The sequence below is a fragment of the Poecile atricapillus genome, chromosome 4 (genome assembly GCF_030490865.1).
Source record: "Poecile atricapillus isolate bPoeAtr1 chromosome 4, bPoeAtr1.hap1, whole genome shotgun sequence".
Taxonomy (NCBI): Eukaryota; Metazoa; Chordata; class Aves; order Passeriformes; family Paridae; genus Poecile; species Poecile atricapillus.
Genome location: NC_081252.1, coordinates 50,722,869 through 50,743,313, shown reverse-complemented (window position 1 = coordinate 50,743,313; position 20,445 = coordinate 50,722,869). Strand labels below are relative to the sequence as shown.

The 20,445-nt window shown below is 42.1% G+C and overlaps 1 protein-coding gene across 7 annotated transcripts in view; it reads left to right on the top strand.

The window, feature by feature from the left end:
- Positions 1–16,341: 16,341 nt before the first annotated feature.
- SLAIN2 (SLAIN motif family member 2) overlaps positions 16,342–20,445 on the top strand; it is a 34,164-nt gene continuing 30,060 nt past the window's right edge. For 4 of the 7 annotated variants that reach the window (XM_058837327.1, XM_058837322.1, XM_058837324.1 and 1 more), the window contains exon 1: positions 16,342–16,793. In XM_058837327.1, the coding sequence (XP_058693310.1) occupies positions 16,435–16,793 (359 nt within the window). In that variant the 5' untranslated portion in view covers positions 16,342–16,434. The remainder of the gene's footprint in view (positions 16,794–20,445) is intronic. The other 3 variants (XM_058837323.1, XM_058837321.1, XM_058837328.1) reach the window with 1 other exon arrangement.

Sequence of the window (20,445 nt, the reverse complement as noted above, 5' to 3'; positions counted from 1 at the left end):
AGTGATGTCTATCAGAGAACTAGATCATGTGTTATGCTACACTGTGACTTAACCAGCAGCAGCTACGTGACTCCTGTGGCTTCACTCCAGAGCTGCAGTAGAAACAAAGGGACAGCAAGGCACATCTCTGTGGTTCAAAGCATGTGGCCATTGCCATGCTGAAGTTGTTCCTCTTACAACTACTGATCAGGGGTTAACTATTTTGATGTTGATCAGTCAACTGACAGAGCATTTGTGGTGGACATGTGGATCAAAAATTTGCTTGCAAACTTCATGGAGACTGCAGTTCTCAGTTCCCGTGTTCTTCTGCTGCAATGGCAGACAACGGACATCATCAGGAGGGTGGTATCAAAGCAACTGCTTCTGAGGATTTTGCTCTCCTACTCAGGAAAGAATAGTGGTGAAAAGTTCTTGTGGCTAACTCTCAAGGAGGAAGTCTCCACTTTGGGAGAGGCTGAGGCTTATGAAATTTCAGGCCCACATGTGTTATAAAGTGCCAAAGAGAGAAAGACAAATACACAAGCTGGATGGCAACTTTAATAGGCCACCTTTTCCAACAGTTCTTCAGCTATTTATGCTCCATCATCTCATGGTTCATGCCCATTCTCTCTTTGAAGCCAGTGTTGGTCTTTTGGGTGCGCTCTTGGGTTCAAAAAGCCACTCTGTAATATTTTTAGTCAGAGAGAGGCATCTCTACCACTCCCTTGATCACAGAGAGGATCTTTCTCTTCTTCCTTTACATGCCTGTCAAATCCTCTTTGTCCCTTAATTTCTCAGATGATTCTGTCATTTAGTCACCCAGCATTTTCTTTGTTTATTTCTTTTCCCTCACTTGCTGTGGGCAGAGATAACACTTTTAAGAGGGAACCCCGTGAATGAGAGAAAAATTGTAGTCATTCTTCATTATCTGGTTTCCCTATCAGCAAATGTGCTGGTTTTCCTTTCTCCATAGCTTTGGACCAGTTTTGAGAGATTTTGGGAGTGATAATTCCATTGTACTACTGAAAGTAACTAGACAGTGGAGTGTAATAGAGACCTACCATAATATATTCTTTCTTGTAGTAATGAAGAGTTGCTGTTTATTGTTGTTTATTGTTGTCTATTTTCATCTATTGTTGTATTGAAGGTATATGCCAGTTCATTGCCAGCCAATGGGCTGTGTTTTGTTGCAATAAATGTGGGGATGTATCCTGGCTGTGCCAGGTTTTTGAGGAGACATACATTGTGTCAAGAAGCAAAAGCATCATGTCAACATAGCAACAGGTTGGGACATTGGTACAGGGTACTAGCTGCTGTGTTATGTCTGGTACATTGTGTCTATTATAGACAAATGCCACCCTAAGGAAAGGTACTTGGCCAATGGGGTTATGGAACAGATCATGTTGAGTGTGATCACAAGGCACATACAGGGCAACCAGGGGATCAGGCCCAGCCAGCACAGGTTTAGGAAGGGCAGGTCCTGCCTGACCAACCTGATCCCCTTTTTACCAGGTGACCCACCTGGTGGATGAGAAAGGCTGTGGATGTAGTCTACCTGGACTTCAGCAAAGCCTGACTCCCTCCATCCTCCAGGAAAAGTAGGCAGCTGATGGCTTGGGTGGGTGCACTCTTCACTGTATGGACAGCTGGACCCAGAGTATGAATGGTGTCACATCCACGTAGAAGCCTAGCAGTGTTCACCAGGGCTCAGTACTGGGCCCAGTCCTGTTCCATATCTTCATCAGTGATCTGGATGAGGGGATCAAGAGCATCCTCAGTAAATTTCTGGATGACGCTAGGCTAGGTGGCAGTTGATCTGCTGGTGGTCTGCAGGAAGGCTCTGCAGAGGAATCTGGACAGGCTGGATCGATGGGCTGAGATCAGTAGTGTGAGGTTCAACAAGGCCAAGTGCTGGGTCACAACAATCCCCTGCAGTGCTACAGCCTGGGGGAAGAGGGGCTGGAAAGCTGCCCAGCAGAAAAGGACCTGGGAGTGCTGGTCAGCAGTGGCTGAACATGAGCTAGCTGTGCCCAGAAGGCCAATGGCATCCTGGCCTGTATCAGGAATAGTGTGGCCAGCAGGTGCAGGGCAGTCCTGGTTTGGCCCCCTGTATTTGGCACTGGGGAGGCCACACCTCAAATCCTGTGTCCAGTTTGGGCCTCTCAAGAAGTACAAGGTAAAAGAAGTACGTATCAGGTTAATTAGCCTTCAAAAAATCTATGCATACACCTCTTCAAAGCTACGAGATCCATAAACTTGCCAGAGTTTGTGGAACTTCTTTAATAGATTGTGGGCCTGCTTGACCACAGTGTTTGGTAAAATATAACCACACACATTTGTCAAACCTTTCTTTCCTCTTTCTCTGTGCTATGGTGTAATGCTGCAGTGCAACTTGACACAAACAAGAGAGTTAGTTATTAAAAACAGGGCCGTGTCTTCAGCACAATGCAGCCTGATTTGAGTGGTGGCTTGATTGCTAATGTAATAATGTGACAGGGAAGTAACGTGAATATATGACATGGAAGAGAACATAAGCAGTCTTCATTTACCTGCACATATTACCTGACATCCAAGGTCAGCAGAGTAGTGCCAAGGAGCATACTTTGTACCAGTCCTGGTACAAAGAACGACTATCTAAAAAGACAAGGATGTGAATTAGTATGTTGGGTTGCTCATCTTGTGCTCTCTGAGTCTCTAGATACTTCTCAGAGGACCCATAGGAGGTAACCAAGAAGGGCCACAGTAGGATTCATTCTCTAAGGATCTTTAGATCTGAAACCTACTGTTCTACCAGCTAACGTAGTCAGTTTGGACTATCTGAAGCATGCAGCTGCCAGGAACTATGGGCAAAAACTCTGGCTTGGTGATACTGCAGGGCAGCCTCAGACACTGTGGTAGCATCATGTGTGGCTTAGCACATGCTGCTGCTAAGGAACAGTAAGTCTGCTTGAAGAGCCAACTCTTAGAGTTCAAAAGCAAGTTCAGCCTTTAGATACAGGTGGCAAAGCAAAATTTAACCAATTAGTGTGGGTGTTCAGTGAACAGAATCTGAGCTCAGCAAAACTGGAATTTCACATCTGACTTTAGTGGAGTTACACCAAATTTACAGGGAAAATGCTGAAAGGAAATTTTGTGTCAAGATGTGGTCTGTTTAACTAGAATATACTATAGAAAAGTAGGTGTCAATGTGTAATTTTAGCTTGTACATAAAGTGTTATGTAAGATGGAGTAAGGTTAGAAAGCAAAGCAAAAATGCAAACATAACTTTTCTCTCTCAAGAGAAAAGAATATTTATCTCTGTTTCTGAGAGGTTTGTAGCACTGTGCATATAACCATGTTACACAGATTTAATTATAAGAAGCAGCTGAACCACATTGATTAGAAGGCTATCACACCAAATCCCCAAGAGAACACCAGATTCTGATTGTGACATTACTGCAGATATGTTCCTAGTTAAATTATTCTGAATTTACATGTAGGTCAGACTATGGTTTTGCTTGTGGAGCTTTAGTGTATTTGGGATTTCCTAACACAATTGCAAAATAAAATATACCATGCATCTGGTTTAGTATATAAACCCACTTCAACAAATGCAATCAGTAGTATGGCAGCAGCCTTCAATCCAAGCATTTTGCCACATGACCTTATCTTCTGCCCTTATCAGCCTGGCATCCCAGTAATGACAATTCAGAGTAAATCCACTGTGATAATCACAGTTATTATTTTAGAGTGAACTTGACATCTGACACTCACTCTAAAATCCATTTTCCAGCCTTCATTGACAGACAATAATGTTACAAACTTTCAAAACAGTTGCAGCAAGTAGCATTTGGTTTGTTATTAAAGAATACCTAACTTCATGTTAGAAAGTCTTATTTAACTGATGATCACTTTTCAAGTTGTATTTTTCAATTAAATAACGTAGGGACAGAAAATATAATTTTTTTTCCCCTAATTCAACCCCTGTGAATGTGCATTGCTGTTAGCAAAGCTGAGTGAAGATGAATGTTGCATGCTTTGCAGCGTCATGCCCACAGCTATGGTCTTGCTGAAAAAATTGCCTCCATTGTTCCTAAAGGCTCTTAATATTGAAGTATAGGGAGAGTTAGGGACCCTCAAGTGACATAAAGAGGGAATTTCCACTTCATACTTCATTGCTGTTTCCTTGCAGCCTCCTGAAGCTGCAGTCCAACCTTCTAACAATTTTCCAAGTCCAATGTGGTGTGCAAATATGGTTAATAGGTGTGTATGTCTGTGCATGTATAAACACAGAGATACACACACGTGCGTGGTTGCACACACACTACTTGTTATACATCTAACGGAAGACAAGTTAGAACAACGCAATATGGTTCATCACTTTGAACTGCAGAAACATGGCAAGACCATAACCTTAGTCTTCCCAAATCAGTACCCCTCTACACTTCATTGGACTCCGTCATAAATCAAATATTTTCAGAAAACTATTTAGATATCACTTAATGCTTAGGAAGAAAATCAGTTGTCAGGAGCACTAAAAGTTTGTTGGTTTTTGGTTGTTTTTTTTAATAATTACATTCCACAGGCAAACCTTAATGTTTTTTCTCAAAATGTTCTTGCCAAAATGCTTATGAGAAAGGAAGAAGTCTTTGAGTCCCTTGCCTCATGTGTTTCTTTGTTCTAATACCCAGGCCTGTCACTAGTAGGAGATGCCTGTGCCATGACTACGAATGGGCTGACGCATTACTATCTGCCCTCACATTTGGCTTGCAAACAATACCAGGAACTGAGCCCATAGAAAATATCTCTCTCTCACCAGCTTGCCACATTGTTTGAGCTGGGAAATTGAGACAGAACTGCTCCACTATCGGTTAAAAATAAGAGGCCTTTGAATTTTCCCTCTACTCAGAACTTTCCACTAAGGGTTGACTTTTGTCATTTTGGCACATCTTCTGAGGTCTGAATACAGCTTAGCTTTTATGTAGGGCTTTCTGTACTTAAAGAATTGTGCAGCAATGGAACAGGTTCAGACCTGTTAATAAAGGAAGGTGCAAAACGTGTCTTACTGAACCAGACACAGTGTCTTCTGTGCCCTAATGTGCAGGTTTTGTTGTGATGGGGGCAAGATGCCTCAGCCCAAGACAGTTCCCTTCTGGAGGAAACCTAAATGTGGCTCATATTTAGCCCTAGAGCATCACTGACTTTAACCACCCCTGAGCTGAATCTGTCCCATATATTCTTTTGATTTTGCATCCTCATGATGAGTGACTCAGCTTTTCCACCAAGCAACAAAGGCATTTAGAAGGTTACAGCTCACTCCAAAGATTGTTTCAAGCTGAAAATGATGAAATCAGTTAAACTGCATGTGTACAAAGTATAATACTGCAAGGAGACAGGGATTTTTACAGAGAAGGACACATACAGAAGGTAACTTCTAATAAAATGTACATGTCCTGCTATGCTTACTACTGCCAAGCCCTCAATAAATACATTTTCTGTGATGATAACTACATATTCAGATATTTCTCCTTTTTAATTTTGGGAGAGAAATATAATTGTTTAAAAGTATTCAAAATTTTATATTCTACCTGGCAACAAGGTAGAATAGTTCTATTGCTATTTTACTTATCATATTCTAATATCTCAGCATAGTATTTTCATTTGAAGTCAAATACATGCATATATAAATATATATATACATACACAGAGAAATATTTATCAGTGAACACTAGCAACGTGGTAGGTATACTGACACAATTATTACATGCATTAACAAAGCCCAACACTGAACCTTGTAATTTTGCAACTTACCTGAATTACAAAGGGACCTGAGGGATCCTGATACTACCGGGTTTTAATTCCCACTTATAATAGGAATAAATAGGGAGAATAAGATCAGTTTTTGGTTATAGTAAACCACCAGTGTATTGCTTGTTAATGTATTGTTTACACTGGGAATGTTCATACTCTGTAGAATTGCAATTTGAATGTGGAGGAATCTGGGAAACGTTTGTGGGGCACTGTTCTTTGACTTGCAAAGTTCTTCCTCCCCAGTATTTACCCTTGTTGTTCTCTGAAACCATATCTGGTTTCATCTGGCTGAGCCAAACAAGACTCCTCCTGACCTATACTGAACGTATCACTATTTCCTTCATCATTTTAAGGTTCCCTCTCCTAAACTTCTCTGTGTGTTTTAATCTTTCTTCACTGTGATATGTTCTGAGTACTCTCCATAAGGTCTCATCTTTAACAGTTGCATAAGTATTTTGAGCCAGGCTTTTCTCTTGATTTTTATTCAGCAGCTGATGAACCTGTAGTTACTGAAGAAATTTCTCCTTTTAAGTACCTTGCCTTTGTTGCCTTTCAATTAACTTCTGTTAATTGAAAACTTGATTTATGGCAGTTCAGTCCAGGTATTTTCTTTTGGTCATAAGTGTATTTCATTAATTATTTCGTTTCTTTGGACATAACCATGAACAGAAATTATAAACACAGTCAGTGCCCTATAGCCAGAGCAGTTTCCTCTAAGTACAGTAATTGCTGTTGCTCTTTGGCTGTTTTTTTTTCTTTGATTTTCCTGCATCATCACACTGATTTCCATATAACACCATGTCAGTCACATTACTGAAATCTATAGAGATTTGCTTTATTGCAATTTGATTTTCTAAAAACATTGTGTATTTTAGCAAAGAAAACTACCGAATTGATTTGTCACAATCTATCATTGGGAACTGTGTCTCCAATTTTTATCTGCTTTCATATGTTTCTTTCACAAAATGTTGAGTCCTTGTAGACAACTGAAATCATCATAATGCACTTTTGTGCATCACCTTTTTCTTTAAATTCTACTACTTCACTTTTTATTATTTTAATCATATGGTATTGTTATCTGCTTTAGTAAAAACCTTACTACTGGATTTATTATCTGTGCTGCTGGGCCTCCTTGACAGTTAAGCTCTTTGCCCTTCATTTTCACCTTGAGCACAACTTTCCACACCCATTCTCATGAACATCTTTGGGTTTAGCTCTGTGTACTGCAACATTGTCGTTACTCATGTTGAGCCAAATAATCAGGTAGTTTGGGGCGGGACCTTGATTACCTTTAATTTCAAGCCACATCCATGATTTATAAGGCATCCACTCCTTTTTTGTGTACCTTTTTTATATAGCCAAGGTACCTTTTACTATTTGCTTAGATTCCTTTTGCAGCCTCTTCCTAAGCTTGACTTGACATTTTCACATGCCTTTTGTCTAGCAAGACATTTTTTCATTTTCTGTTCCTTGTAGACTCACTCTTTACCTTATAAATTTCAGGATTTCCCAGTTAATTGTGAATGGAGCTATTTCCACATTTTTTTCCCTTTGGGATACATGGTGAAGTTAATTTCTGGAGCACTTAAGCTTAAAGGAACTCCAGTTGCCTTCCAATGTTATCTGACTGAGCCATTCTGACTCATTATGTGCTCATACTTCAAATTAGCTGACTAGCACCAATATTTTAAAATTAATATTTCAAATTAATATTCTGCAGAGCTTGATTTCCCCTTGAGTAGTTCTATTAGGTGTACTAGGGACATATGAAGCACTTAAAAAAACCAAAGTTGGATAACTGCTCCAAAGATCTTAAAATCTAAAGGGGATAGTAACAGAAACAGAAGAAATACAAAGCAGGAGCATGAATAATGACACAGAGCATTTCATCACGCTGTTTTTTCTGATGTTTAATAGTCTCTAAAATGTCTATAAAATAAAGCAAAACCACATGAAAATAAATAAGATTAGTTGTGCTGTATACTTTATTGTTATTTATGTATACTGTATACTTGTATTTGAAGGATGACTGCTGTTGCAGTCATTACTGAGAAAGAAAAAAAGCCCAGTCTGCTTGGTGAATGTTGTGATAATATTAGAATGGAAGCAAACAATTCAGTAGGGAGATAATGGAATACTTTTGTCCTGATTTTTTTTACATCAAATTGTTTATCAAGATCCACCTGCAACTGGGCAGCTGAACCTCTGCATCAAGCCTAGTGACTTATAGTGAATGACCTGTCGTATCAGGACTAGACTATTTTCCTTTGACTTTGCTGAGAGCCACTATGGGAGGGCCATTTGCCTGAAAGCCCTTCTGGGGGAAGGGTCTTCCGCCCCCCTTCCTGGACAGCCAACTCTTGTATTCCAAAGAATATGTGATTTCTAAATAATATTTTCCCAATTTTCCTCTCATTCACAGACCCTATAATATTCTTGCAGTGGGAAATCTAATGGTTCTTCTTTTGGACTTCAGCAAAAAGGTATGCACTTAATTAGGCCCTAAGAAACATGTCCCGGGAAACATATTAATTTTAATTTTCTTTTAGTTTCCCTGTGGGGCCTTTCCTTTTGCTTATCCTAGCTGACAGAGGGCACAGTGGCTAACTCAGGTCCTCATTGAGGTCAGCTCATTTATTTGAGCAGAAAGAGACAACAGAGGAAATGTTTTACTCAGTCCTATGAATTGTTATTTTACCACTGTTGGGTAAAATCAGCCCTCATTTGATATATTAAAAAATTACCATACAAGAATCCAAAAGGAAAATATCATGACACTGTGTTAAATACAACCGGTCTTGAAGAAAAGATCAGTAAGTGCTGGGACTGATTACACTGTAGGATTTACTTCATAGCATCCTTCAAATACATCATCCATTGTGAAATGTGCAGGGTGTCCTCTCCCAGGCTCCCAAAAAGCGGGCAGGAAAATGTCAGTGCAGAGGCCAGAGCACACACATACCCGTGCAACCTCCCCATTGCACAGGCATGGCAAGAGCTGTCCACACACATTTGTACCCTCTCTGAGCCAGCTCCTCAGGAGTGAGCCCTGAGCCACCAAAGCTGTGACCGAGGTCTCTTTGACCTCAGGACCTCTGGAAGAGGGTGACAAGAGTCCTGGTGCACCATCTGCTTCCTAGGAACGCTCTGGATACTTGCTCAATTCCGACTCAGGCACAACGTGGCGTCACTAGGTGGCGATGGATACCTTCGATACTGTGCGAAATAGCCAAAAGCTTTCTCAAAAGAGAACAGGGGGGAAAAAAAAAAAAAAAAAAAAGCACAAAAAGCACAAAAATTGCATTATACAGCGATATGCCACTTCTCAAATAGCATATTCTCATTTTCTCTCCAGACTCAAGTACCAACGTAGTATCTCAGGCTTCTTTGGTAATTCTTTTGTTTGCATAGAGTATTTTGGTAACTCATAGTCACACATCTTCCTTTATTGATTGCAAATCTTAATTATTATATATGCATATATAATAATATATATTATATATTATGTCTTCAGACAGAAGCAGAGCCTTGTTAAATACAAGCCATTAGTAAATCAAGCACAAACCTAATTTAATTGCAAAGTTTTGTCTATGCAATGTGAATACCCTCTCTCTCCTATTCAGTAAGAAAATTTTCTGCAAATCTAAGCAAAAAGACATTTAAAACATACTAGCTTTTCCAGTATGCAGCATGTCAAACTTTCAACACATCTGAAAGTTGCTGACTTTTCAATTACTTGGCATTCTGAAGATTTGGCACTTTTTCATGTTAAAAACATGCAGAGGGGAAACTGTTTTAAAAACTTCTTGAGTGCAACAAAGTCTCTTTCCTTCCAGCATTGGCTTGTTCATAAAGACGTGTTGGGAGAGTTCTCAGCAAACTGAAGAACTTTTTTTTTGAATGATAGAACAGAAAGTTGCTTCATATGGGTGGAGACATGTAAGGTTTCACTCATGGTTACCTAAGTGATGAAAATCACTGCACTTGCAACTGAATATAAATCATGAATCTTGACAACAGAAAATCCTTTCCCAATGTTCTGAGACATTTCAATGTCACCACAGCATTTTAAGTATGTTGAGCTCAGCAGTTTATTAAAGAGCAACTAAGTTATTTCCAAGGAATTGATAAATATGAAATACTGGTAGCTAACTCAGTAACAAAACTTTTTCTTTTCTTTTCTTTTTTCTTTTCTTTTTTTCTTTTCTTTTCTTTTCTTTTCTTTTCTTTTCTTTTCTTTCCTTTCCTTTCCTTTCCTTTTCTTTTCTTTTCTTTTCTTTTCTTTTCTTTTCTTTTCTTTTCTTTTCTTTTCTTTTCTTTTCTTTTCTTTTCTTTTCTTTTCTTTTCTTTTCTTTTCTTTTTTCTTTTCTTTTCTTTTTTTTCTTCTTTCCTCTCCTCTCCTCTCCTCTCCTCTCCTCTCCTCTCCTCTCCTCTCCTCTCCTCTCCTCTCCTCTCCTCTCCTCTCCTCTCCTCTCCTCTCCTCTCCTCTCCTCTCCTCTCCTCTCCTCTCCTCTCCTCTCCTCTCCTCTCCTCTCCTCTCCTCTCCTCTCCTCTCCTCTCCTTTTTCTTTTCTCTTCTTTCTTTTCTCTTTCTCTCTCTCTCTTTCTATCCTTCTTCTCAAAATATATTGTAAGCCAGACCAAAAAATTCCAGTCAGTGTCTTAGACAGTACCTTGTTGTGTCTGAATAATTTAAATTTGGCTAATTTTAAGCTTGCTAGGTCAAAATTTGTGAAGTGCCTTACTATGTCTGGATGTTGTTTTCAAGTTTGCCAAGGTCCTTAATCTACCTTAAAGTTTGCAAATAAAAGTTTGCTTGTTGTTGAACTTGCAGATATTTTTGTTGTTGTTCCCACGCATCCCAGACTGAATCAAACAACCTTCCCCTAAATCCACTGAGCAGACCACGGCAGAACAGGTGTCTGCAGTGATCCAGGCCTGAAAGGCGGTGGTCAGTAGCACAACATCTAATTTGTGTTCAGTGCCTAATACTGGATCCTACAGGACAGACCTGGGTCCAGTCCTGTTCAATAATGACCTGGATGATGGGGCTGGGTGTACCCTTGGCAGGTTTCCTGATGACACCACCCTGGGAGGAGCAGCTGATACACCAGAGGGTCATGCTGCCATCCAGAGGGGCCTCAGCTGGCTGGAGAACTTAGTGAGCTTCACCCAGGAGAAGTGCAGAGTCCTGCAGCTGGGGAGGAGCTGCACCAGTATCCGCTGAGGGCTACCCAGATGGAAAGCAGCTTGGCAGAAAAGGGACTGGGGGTCCTGGTGGGACACCAAGTTGGAGATGAGCCAGCAACAAGTCCTTGCTGTGATAAGAGTGGTTCCTGGTCTGATTCAGACAAAGTATTGCCAGCAGGCTGAGTGAGGATTATTCCCTCCTTACTGAGGAGGCTACATATGGAGTATTTTGTCCAGTTCTGGGCTTCCCAGTACAAGGAAGAACTAAACATTGCAGAGAGAGTCCAGAAAAAGGCCACAAAATGAAGGGACTGGAGCCTTCTCTTATGAGAAAAGGCTGAGAGCTCAGACTGTTTATTGCAGAAAAGAAAAGGTAGGGAGTGTGGATCTTACTACTGCGTATAAATGCCTAAAGGGAGTGTACCAAGAGGAGAGAGACAGCCAATTTCCAGTGACAGGACCAGAGGCATTGGGCACAAACTGAAATACAGGAGGCTCCATCTGAACATCAGGGAACTTTTTTTTTCCACTTTGAGGGTGACTGTGCACAGGCACAGGATGCCCAGCATCCATTGAAGTCTCCATGCTTCGAGACAGTCAAGAGCCATCTGAACACGGTCAAACACGTGGCTTTGCTTGAGCAGGGGGCTTGAACCAGATAACCTCCAGGTCCCTTCCAACCCCAGCCACTCTGCAATTTTGTGATATGAAATATTTATTACAATGCTCAGCTGGGATGATAATACTTGGAAAGGATCATCAGTACACTAATTATAAAAAACTAAAAAGGTTGAAGTACATACATTTCCTAGCCACATGGTGTGCCATGAATATCAACTTCTTAAGGAATCTGATTGTCCATTATCCTAGAATTGCTCTGGCTCCAGAGCACAAAATACATGTTTAAAGATGGCTGTGGTCAAAATGTTAACTTTTTTTTTTTTTTTTTCTGTGCAAAAAAGAACAGGCATATAAATTCATGCAAAAGAGCTAAATTTTCTACTTGATACCAAAGATAGATGTACTTTCAATAGCAAAATCTGGCTGGAATTTTGCCTACCCTTCAGGCTTGTAACTTGATAAGGAGACTGATGTACTGATCGTGGGTCTCTCATCCATGACACTTGTCAGCAGAAAACACTTTTTAAAAACTATTTATAGACTTTTTAAGTGTACTTATGCACAGCTCACTGCTGTTTACAGTTTTTAGGGGATGGAGACAAAGATGTGTGCAGAGACACTGACTGTAGTTTTGAGTTTCCAAAGTCAAATCTAAAGGGCTAAACATATTGTTTCACAACTGATGAGCCTAATATACTCAGAGGTATCTTTTATAAATAACTAATATTGAGAAGACCCCCGAGCTGTTCACCACTCTTCACAGAAGTAATTGTGAATGCCGTTTATTTCTATCTTTAGCACACCTTTATAGGGTTCTACAGGGTCTGCGAGCAGAACGAGCTACTATTGGCTAACACACACAGTTTACATTTTTTCTCTTACACACAGGGATATTGTTTTGCTTTGCTCTCTCTTCTGCATGAAGGTTTCAAGGACTTTAGCCCTTAATATCACGACTTATTTCAAAGGCTGGTTTGTGCATACAGGCCTTTAGTAATATATAAAATATAGCAACAAACTAAAGTTACAGAGTTGGTTCTTTTAGTAGAACCAGATGAACATTCTGACTTGAATTCTGAAAGGGACACATTATGACAAGAACATGCTTCTTTCACTCTGTATTCAATGTCTGCACATGCCATATATTGTAATGATAAACAGTACTTCATATTTTGTCAAAGGTTTAGCTTAACACTGCCTAACACAGACGTGTGGGGCTGCTGAACACCTCCTTTGAGAAGTCTGGCAGGCAACAACCCTTCTGCAGGAGAGTAAACAAAGCTGCTTAAAAACCAGTCTGGTTTTCCAGGCATCAAGTTAAGTATTTACAGCAAATGTTAACTTCCCACCACGCATCTGCCCATCTCCATGCACTATTCCCCCTGACGGATTGTCCTCCCACGTGACAACTGAAATCAAGGTTTCAAAGTCAGATTCTAACAGTTTTGACAGATGTAAAGACAACAATTCAGCAAATCACAGCTGTGAGAAACTAACCCTAGGGCTGTCCATGCTAGAGAGCTCGAAGCTCAAACAAAACAAGGCTCCTGGTGGCCTTTTTCTAGGAACCACTTGTCAGAAGGATGTGCGTTGAATTATTTGAGTGACATGAGAGCCTTGCTCAGACTACCTTTCCTTTGGAAGGACTGCTCTCATTTCCTCTCATCTCATGAGTTTAGAACCTGCCCAAAGTCAGATAAGAGAAGTACCCATGCATGTCCTGAGATCTGGGAAACAGTGCTATGAAAAGGCTGCTTTTAGCTCCCTCTCTGTGAAAAGTGAAAACATAGCATGGGTGTAATCACAGCTGCTCACAAAAAAACTCTGAAACAGATCTAATTTCACATACAGAGGAATTTGCTCTTGTGACACAGTGGAAAGGTTTCATTTTTGTGGCATTACTATCAATTAATAATATTTCTGTATAATCACCCAGGGGCCTCTGCTTGGGTGTGGTCTCACATCTGGTCAGTGCAGAGCAGTGCAGAGCAGTGGAATCTGAGCAACAAGTAGGTCATGGAAGCCTATTATTGACCTGATATTTCATATGAAGTTTATGGTCCAAGCCTTGCAGCTCTTCAGTTCCCAGAACATGAGAAAGGCGCTCACAGCACAAGAATGAATGAGAAAGCAGAATCATGGTTCTTGCTATTCAAAGCACAGATTATGGTGACTATTAAACAGTGACTCCCTTTGTTCACTTCTACTGCCCTTACTCTTCGTAAAAATAGCAGATGATTCAGCAGTTCTGAAACTTTTTTCTAAAATTTGAGAAGAGAGAACTTTTTTCTCACTTTCCTCCCCCTCTGTCCACACACACCTGGGAGTGTATATTGTGGGAAGAAAAAATTGCTACAGCTGTTGGCAGCAAAGTAATGCTGTCAAAAGGGGACAGAAAGTTGGAGTAGGAAATCTGGGGTACAGACAGACTACAAAATGAACTGGGGGAAGAGGATGGGAGAAGGAAGAGGAAATAGAGAGGCAGGATGCAGGCAGTGCACTGACCACTAAAGAGCTCTCAAAGCTGCCCCATTACCTAACAGAGGAGGCCCCTAAACACGACACAATCACCAGGATCAGCTGCAGTTTTGGCAGCAGCTCCCAGGAGCCTGGGTCTCTTTGTGGTCCTGGTCCTCCTCTGCACTGCCTGTCTACATCTCCTGGCAGAGCCCTTTGTCACAGCCCCAGTTCACACTCTGTCACACTCCCAGTTCCAGCCACCCTGATCCCAGTAGTCACAGTATAAAAAAGATTAAACTCCCCCTATTGCTACCATAAAAACATGATTAATTCAAGTGACTGACAGTTTCTTGTGCCACTGATGTTTGGCCTGAGGATAGTTATAGAAGAATAAAGAAGTTATTTTGTGTGGTCGTGCTAAAAATGTTCTAATTTGGAATAAACTTTCCTGCATAGTTTAAGAGTCACCAACTACTGAACTGTCAGCAGTGCCACTGTGTCAGTGTTATGGAAGATTGTTATTGTAAAAAACCTGTTATATAATAGTTTTCCTTGCCTTTGGAGGACTGTAAATTCTGTTAATAAGTAACTTTTCTCACAGAATATGGATTCCCTTAAGGCACTTGACTTTGTATCATATCATACAGACATAAAGAACAAGCTGGATTTACAAACTGATTTACAGACCAGTTTCTAAAAAGCTATGATAGTCATTAAGGTGGTTCCAGTGGGCAGAGTGCCAAAGGTCTCAGCTCATGAGCTAAAACTGTTTAGTAGTTTTATAGCTGTGAGAATTATACAAAATCTGTGGCAAAATCTGCTGCTGATAAAAAGTTTGTTGCACTTGCAGATAATGAAGACATTACCCTAAGAGTAATTTAAATTGCTTTGTTAAAAGATACCAGCCCTGACATATTTTGGTACAGGTAAACACTTGAGATGATATTGTTTTGGGAAAACAATGACATAAATTGCATTTATGAATCAAAGGCCTGGATTCTGGTGAGAAGCTAATAGCAACAGTGCAAAACCACCCCAGAATAAAATCTCAAATAATGCTGTACATACAGAGAACGTAATCTCTGAATGTATAAGGGGAGAGTGTTGCATAAAGGCAAGCAAGTTACCCAGTCCTGTGAGGATGCTCTAAACTCATGCCTGGCAGTCTCAACACGCCAGCAGTCCATGCACCATACCTAACACAACCCAGGTTGTGTGGTATTTACTGACCCTAAACTTTGCAACTTCTCAACATCCTGCAGGTCAGAGCACCCCAGTCTTATTTTCCTTTTTTCCGTTCCTGAGCCTGGTAAAATCTACTCACGGCAGTGTCATCCCCTGCAGACTCCAGCCATTCTCTGGCCCACTTGCTGGTGTTCTTCCTCTCAGCTATAGCAGGCTCCAAAATGAAATTGATGAGTAGATGGAAACTTGGGAAAAGGAAAAAATTGTGAAGGGATAGCACTAAGGACACTGTCTCTGGTTCAGGGAAGGGGGACACAGACCATCCCCACAATGCCAGTCGATGAAATTTGGAGACAATTTGTCACAAGACACAAAACATCCCAAGAACTAGGACAGGAGGCAATGGGCAGAAAGCAATGCACAAGAAATTCCACATGTGTATGAAGAAGAACTTTACTGGAGCACATTGCCCAGTGAACACAGTCCTGCGCCCTGAGCTCTAGGATGACCCTGTTTGAGCGGGGAGGTTGGGCCAGATCAACGACTGTCATCCCTTCCAACTTTACCCATTCTGTGATTCTGTGACAAATCCCCAAGCCCCACTAGTTTTTTACACCTATACGTCTACGTTTTGCTATGGATGGCAAAATCACCACAACCTTTAAATGAATATGGATATACTTATACAAAATACAGACTCCAAGGATCAGTTCAGTTCACACATCCGTCATAAACAGTAGGCCCAACATTATCACCTAGGCCTTGGACCAGGGGCACACCTTGTGTTCTTTAGAGGTTTTGAACGTATCTGGAAGGCATTCCGGGGTTTCCTATATAACTCCTGTGTCGGACCTGTGGTGCCGAAGACACGGGAGACCAGGGCAGGCTCCCTCAGGAACGAGGCTCCCGCAAGAGCCCCAAGGACGGTCCCAAGAGGGGCTGAGTCACAGCCTCCCGCCGCCGGGGCCGCGAGCCGCCGCCATTCCCGGCCATCGTACGCCATTGCGCGCCGGGCCGTGCAGGGCCGCCCGCAGAGAAGGCGGCGCGAGGGGCGGCGGTTCCGGCGGGCGAGCCGGGAGGCGGTGACATGGCGGCGGATGTGCGTCCTGCGCCCCGCCCCGGCCCTGCCCCGCCGCCGGCCGCCCGGCCGCGTAGACGGGGCGGCACGGCCGCCTCTCCCCGCGCAGCCGCCGCTCTGCCGGGGGCCGCCATGGAGGATGTCGGCTCGGGCGTGAACGCGGACGCGGAGGTGCGGAAGCTTCAGGAGCTGGTGAAGAAGCTAGAGAAGCAGAATGAACAGCTTCGCAGCCGTCACGGCGCCCTGCCCGCCGCCCCCGCCAGCCCCAAGCGCCTGCCGAGCGCCGGGCCCTCTTCGCCTCCCCCCGCCGCCTCCCCGTCGCCCGACGGGCGCTGTCTCAGCCCCAGGGCCGCCGCCCGGCGTTCGCTCCCTGAGGAGCCCAGCGGTAGCGATGGGGGCAGCGGCGGCAATGGCCTCCTGGACGACGCGGCGGTGCTGAGGCCGGAGGAGCTGGAGCGGCTGGCCGGCTGCGATGAGGACGAGACCGGCTGGTGAGAAGGCGGCCGGGGTGGGGATGGGGCGGGGGCGGGTTGGTGAGGAGGCGGGCAGGGCTCCGTGTCCCCCTTCCCCCGCCGTGCCTGGGGGGAAGAGGCTCTCTCCAGGCGTGTGCCTGATGTCGGAGGGGGTCTTTGGGCTTTGTGTGCGGAGGCAGCCTCGCCCTCTGGGCTGGGTGAAGGGCTTAATGAGCTCTGCTAGACGTACCGAAGCCTGCCAGGGAAGGGTGTTTCGCTTTCTGCACACGGCATTGGAGCTCCCTGGAGGCCCGCGGCTCTGCGCCGCTGTTCGGCCGCGGTGGGAGCGTTACTTCGGGGCACTCGCACACCGAGCGGGCTCCAGTGCTGCCGCAGAATCAGCCGTCGGTGTTTTCGCGAGTGCAGGCGGTGGGGAGGCGTTGAGAAACTTGTGGGAAATTTCTAGGGTAGTTCAGAATTAGCCCACAGGTACTGTTAGACTTCAGACATGCATCAGGCATGCTTGATACCTCGATTTCTTTCAGCTGTAAAGACAGCAAATGTAACACTTTTTAATCTCATAAACATGTTGCCCTTAGGTGTTCTAATTTTTTGCTAATGATGTAGGATCACGGTTTCCCTTAGGTGGTTGCTCGTTATAAATGGTGGTTGCTCCAGCAGAAACAGCTGCAGGTGGCTGTTTGCCTTGTCATTATTACACTTGGATGAGCTTCCATTGAAAATCAAGACGACTTGCTTTCTCCAAACATCACGCTGTCTCCAGCTGTCGTTTTGAAGTTTCCTATGACAGTTGTTGAGGGGCAGCCTCAGAGCTGCAGGAGAAATAGTGGGGCGGAGCGCCGTGTCAACAGAGAAATGCAAGGGAAGCATGTACAGGGACAAAAAGCATAACACAAGCAAAATGTCTTGCAGCAGAACTGGTTGTAGGTCCATCTGCAAAGGTCTTTGGAAGCAAATATGCAGGCAAATTTACAAAACAAAAATGTCTTTCAGAGTTAGAAACGCCTTTTAAAATGATGGAATGATTCCATGCATGAGCAATGTTTTAGTTGCTCAGGGAGGAGACAGTGTGTGCACTTCCTTGGAGAAGTCATTTGCCTGACATTCAGCCTCATCCACAAGTATGAGAGCATAAGTTTATTCTCATCCAACACTAAATTAACACAAGGCATCATCTCCCAGAAGATGAGTCTGTGCAAGGCAGCTACTCTTATTTCTCACTGTATGCCTTGTAATCTTCAAGAGCTTACAGCCCTTTATGGAAATAAAATATGGTAAATTTGCACAGCAAGTTTGGAGTGGGATAGCCAAATTTGTAAATGCCATGAATTCTAGTAACAGTAGATCTTACTGTTTTATATATTCATTCTAGATCATGGGTAACATAATGAGTCTCTTAATGAGTCCCGGCAGAGTGTATGGTGACAGTGGTGGCATAAGTGCTGTGTGTTTTTGTTGACGTGGTGCTGGGCACTCACGGGGCAGCCGCATGGTTCGCTGAGCACTCCCCTTGCTGGTGTCAGGTGTTTGGCTGCCAGTTATTGTGGCACCGTCATGTTTCTATGCAAGTTCTAGCGCTCAAAAGACAGCAAAACTTACAGGCAGTCTTTTGCACATCTTCATTCCTTTATTCATTTTTTGGCAACTATAATGCTGAAGTGTTTTAGCAACTAATTTTCAATCTCAGGCATGGGACACACACTGAGACACAAATGCATGAAACAGAAAAAAGAGCAATTGTAAAAATTTACTAATTGCCGTACATATCACAAAATACAGATATGTAATTATTTTAAAAAGTGGTTTTTTTTGCTGTAGTTTAATATGCAGTTAATGATAAGCATAGTTTGGCTAGATTGATGATTTTTTGTTCCAAAGTGTTTAATAAAAAATGGAAATCGAGCTCTTGGAATTTCTAGACACCTTCTAATTCAACTATTGAGACATTAAATAGTCCAAACCCTTTTAATTTCCTGTGAAGGTAAGATGACTTTGTATTTATGCATTCGATTAATGTAGGTTATTGCTCTTAATGAAGTTTGACATTTTCAGAGGGCTAATGGAGCAATCTAAAAGAAACAAGCCTATGAAGATAGGAGGGGTTGATGTAAATAAGTGGATTTCCCTTAAATTATTTCATAAAGGTACTGCTCCTAAGGCCTTTGTTATGCAATGTCACTCATAAAATAATTTAATCAACTGAAAGGGTAAAATTTACTTGATGAAATTTAAGTCACATATGAACTCTTTGAGGTTCAAATGGATTTGGTTCACTACTGCTTAACCCAAAATCCTGTTTAAAGTATGGGATTACACACTGTCAAAATCAAATACCTCTTAGCAGCTGAGGAAACTTCTTGTGGAAACAAACTAAATTTAAATCATTGTTTGTTCATGAAGATTGGTTCATCTTGTCTGTTTTGCTTGTCTACACAGAGAAGCTAAGATTTGTCTTTACTTTTGATTCCAAAAGGGCCTTGCTGTGGGCAATAATAGGTGGTAAAGGGTGCTGGTTATTGCTGTTCTTTTCTGTTTTTTATAATACAGGCATTTTCATACCCAATTATGAAATTGTCTGCAGCTTTGTCTTGGCAGAAGAAATAGTTTTCTTAACTGTTAAAATTACATTGTTTTACATTTAATGCTAACATGGGTTTAGTGCCTGTGAATTTAAAACAGAACACTTGATACTGTGATTGAAACTGATTCTAGAATGTGACATGTTTCTTTAAATTTACATTGTAGAATTGATCAGCTCATTTTTAGCTTTTAATTCTTTAAGTGCATTTAGATAAGTATACAGAGTAAGTCTGCAAGTGTAAAGGGAAAAAGTAAAGGAGAAGGTGCAACTATCCAACAAGCAAAGGAACTTTGATACTGCTGTTTTCATAGCAGCATTAGCTAGTAAAACATCTTTACAGTACTAGTGAGCTTTGGGACTGTTTATATATTTTGCTTGATTGTTTTTCTTCTTTGTGGCTAGTTAAATCCAGATGCACTTTAAGTTTTAAACATTTCTGCATGAGGCAATCTTCAAATAATATGGTAAATTATTAAAAATATTTCAGTGAACATTTCAGTGAATTTAGATTTGACTTTCTTGTCCATATGCTTCTGAATACTGTTTAATGTGCTGAAACTTTCTTCCTGATAAGGTTCTGAAGGTTGCAGATGGGCACATCTGTACTTGCGCACTGTACTGAACTCTGCACGGATGCATGGAGACTTTGCTTAAGGCCTGCTGATTATTTCCTCCAGTTATCACTGACTGTCGTAATCTAGTTTATGCATGTTCGTATTTATTTAGCTGTTCTTGAACCAGATTGCATCAAATTTAATGTTTTTCAAAGCTCAATCTGAACGGGTCTTTTCTTGCTAAATAATTGAAAAGACAAAAGGGCAGACCTGAATCTGGGTGACTAGAGTGGAGAAATCTTCTGAGAAGTGATGTGCACCTCCTTGCCTGACTTGCTGGGTAAGGTTGGGTGTGGATGTGCAGCACATTGGAGACATCTGGATAATAGTGTGCAGTGTGGCTTGCCATGCTGCTTTTAAAAAGAGCTTATTGGACCTTGAGTTTATTGCAGGATAAGTGTGCACACGTGGGCAATTACTGTAGATTAGTTACTGTGCTGTGAACCCACTGTAACTTCCTTTGTGGTAACTTGTT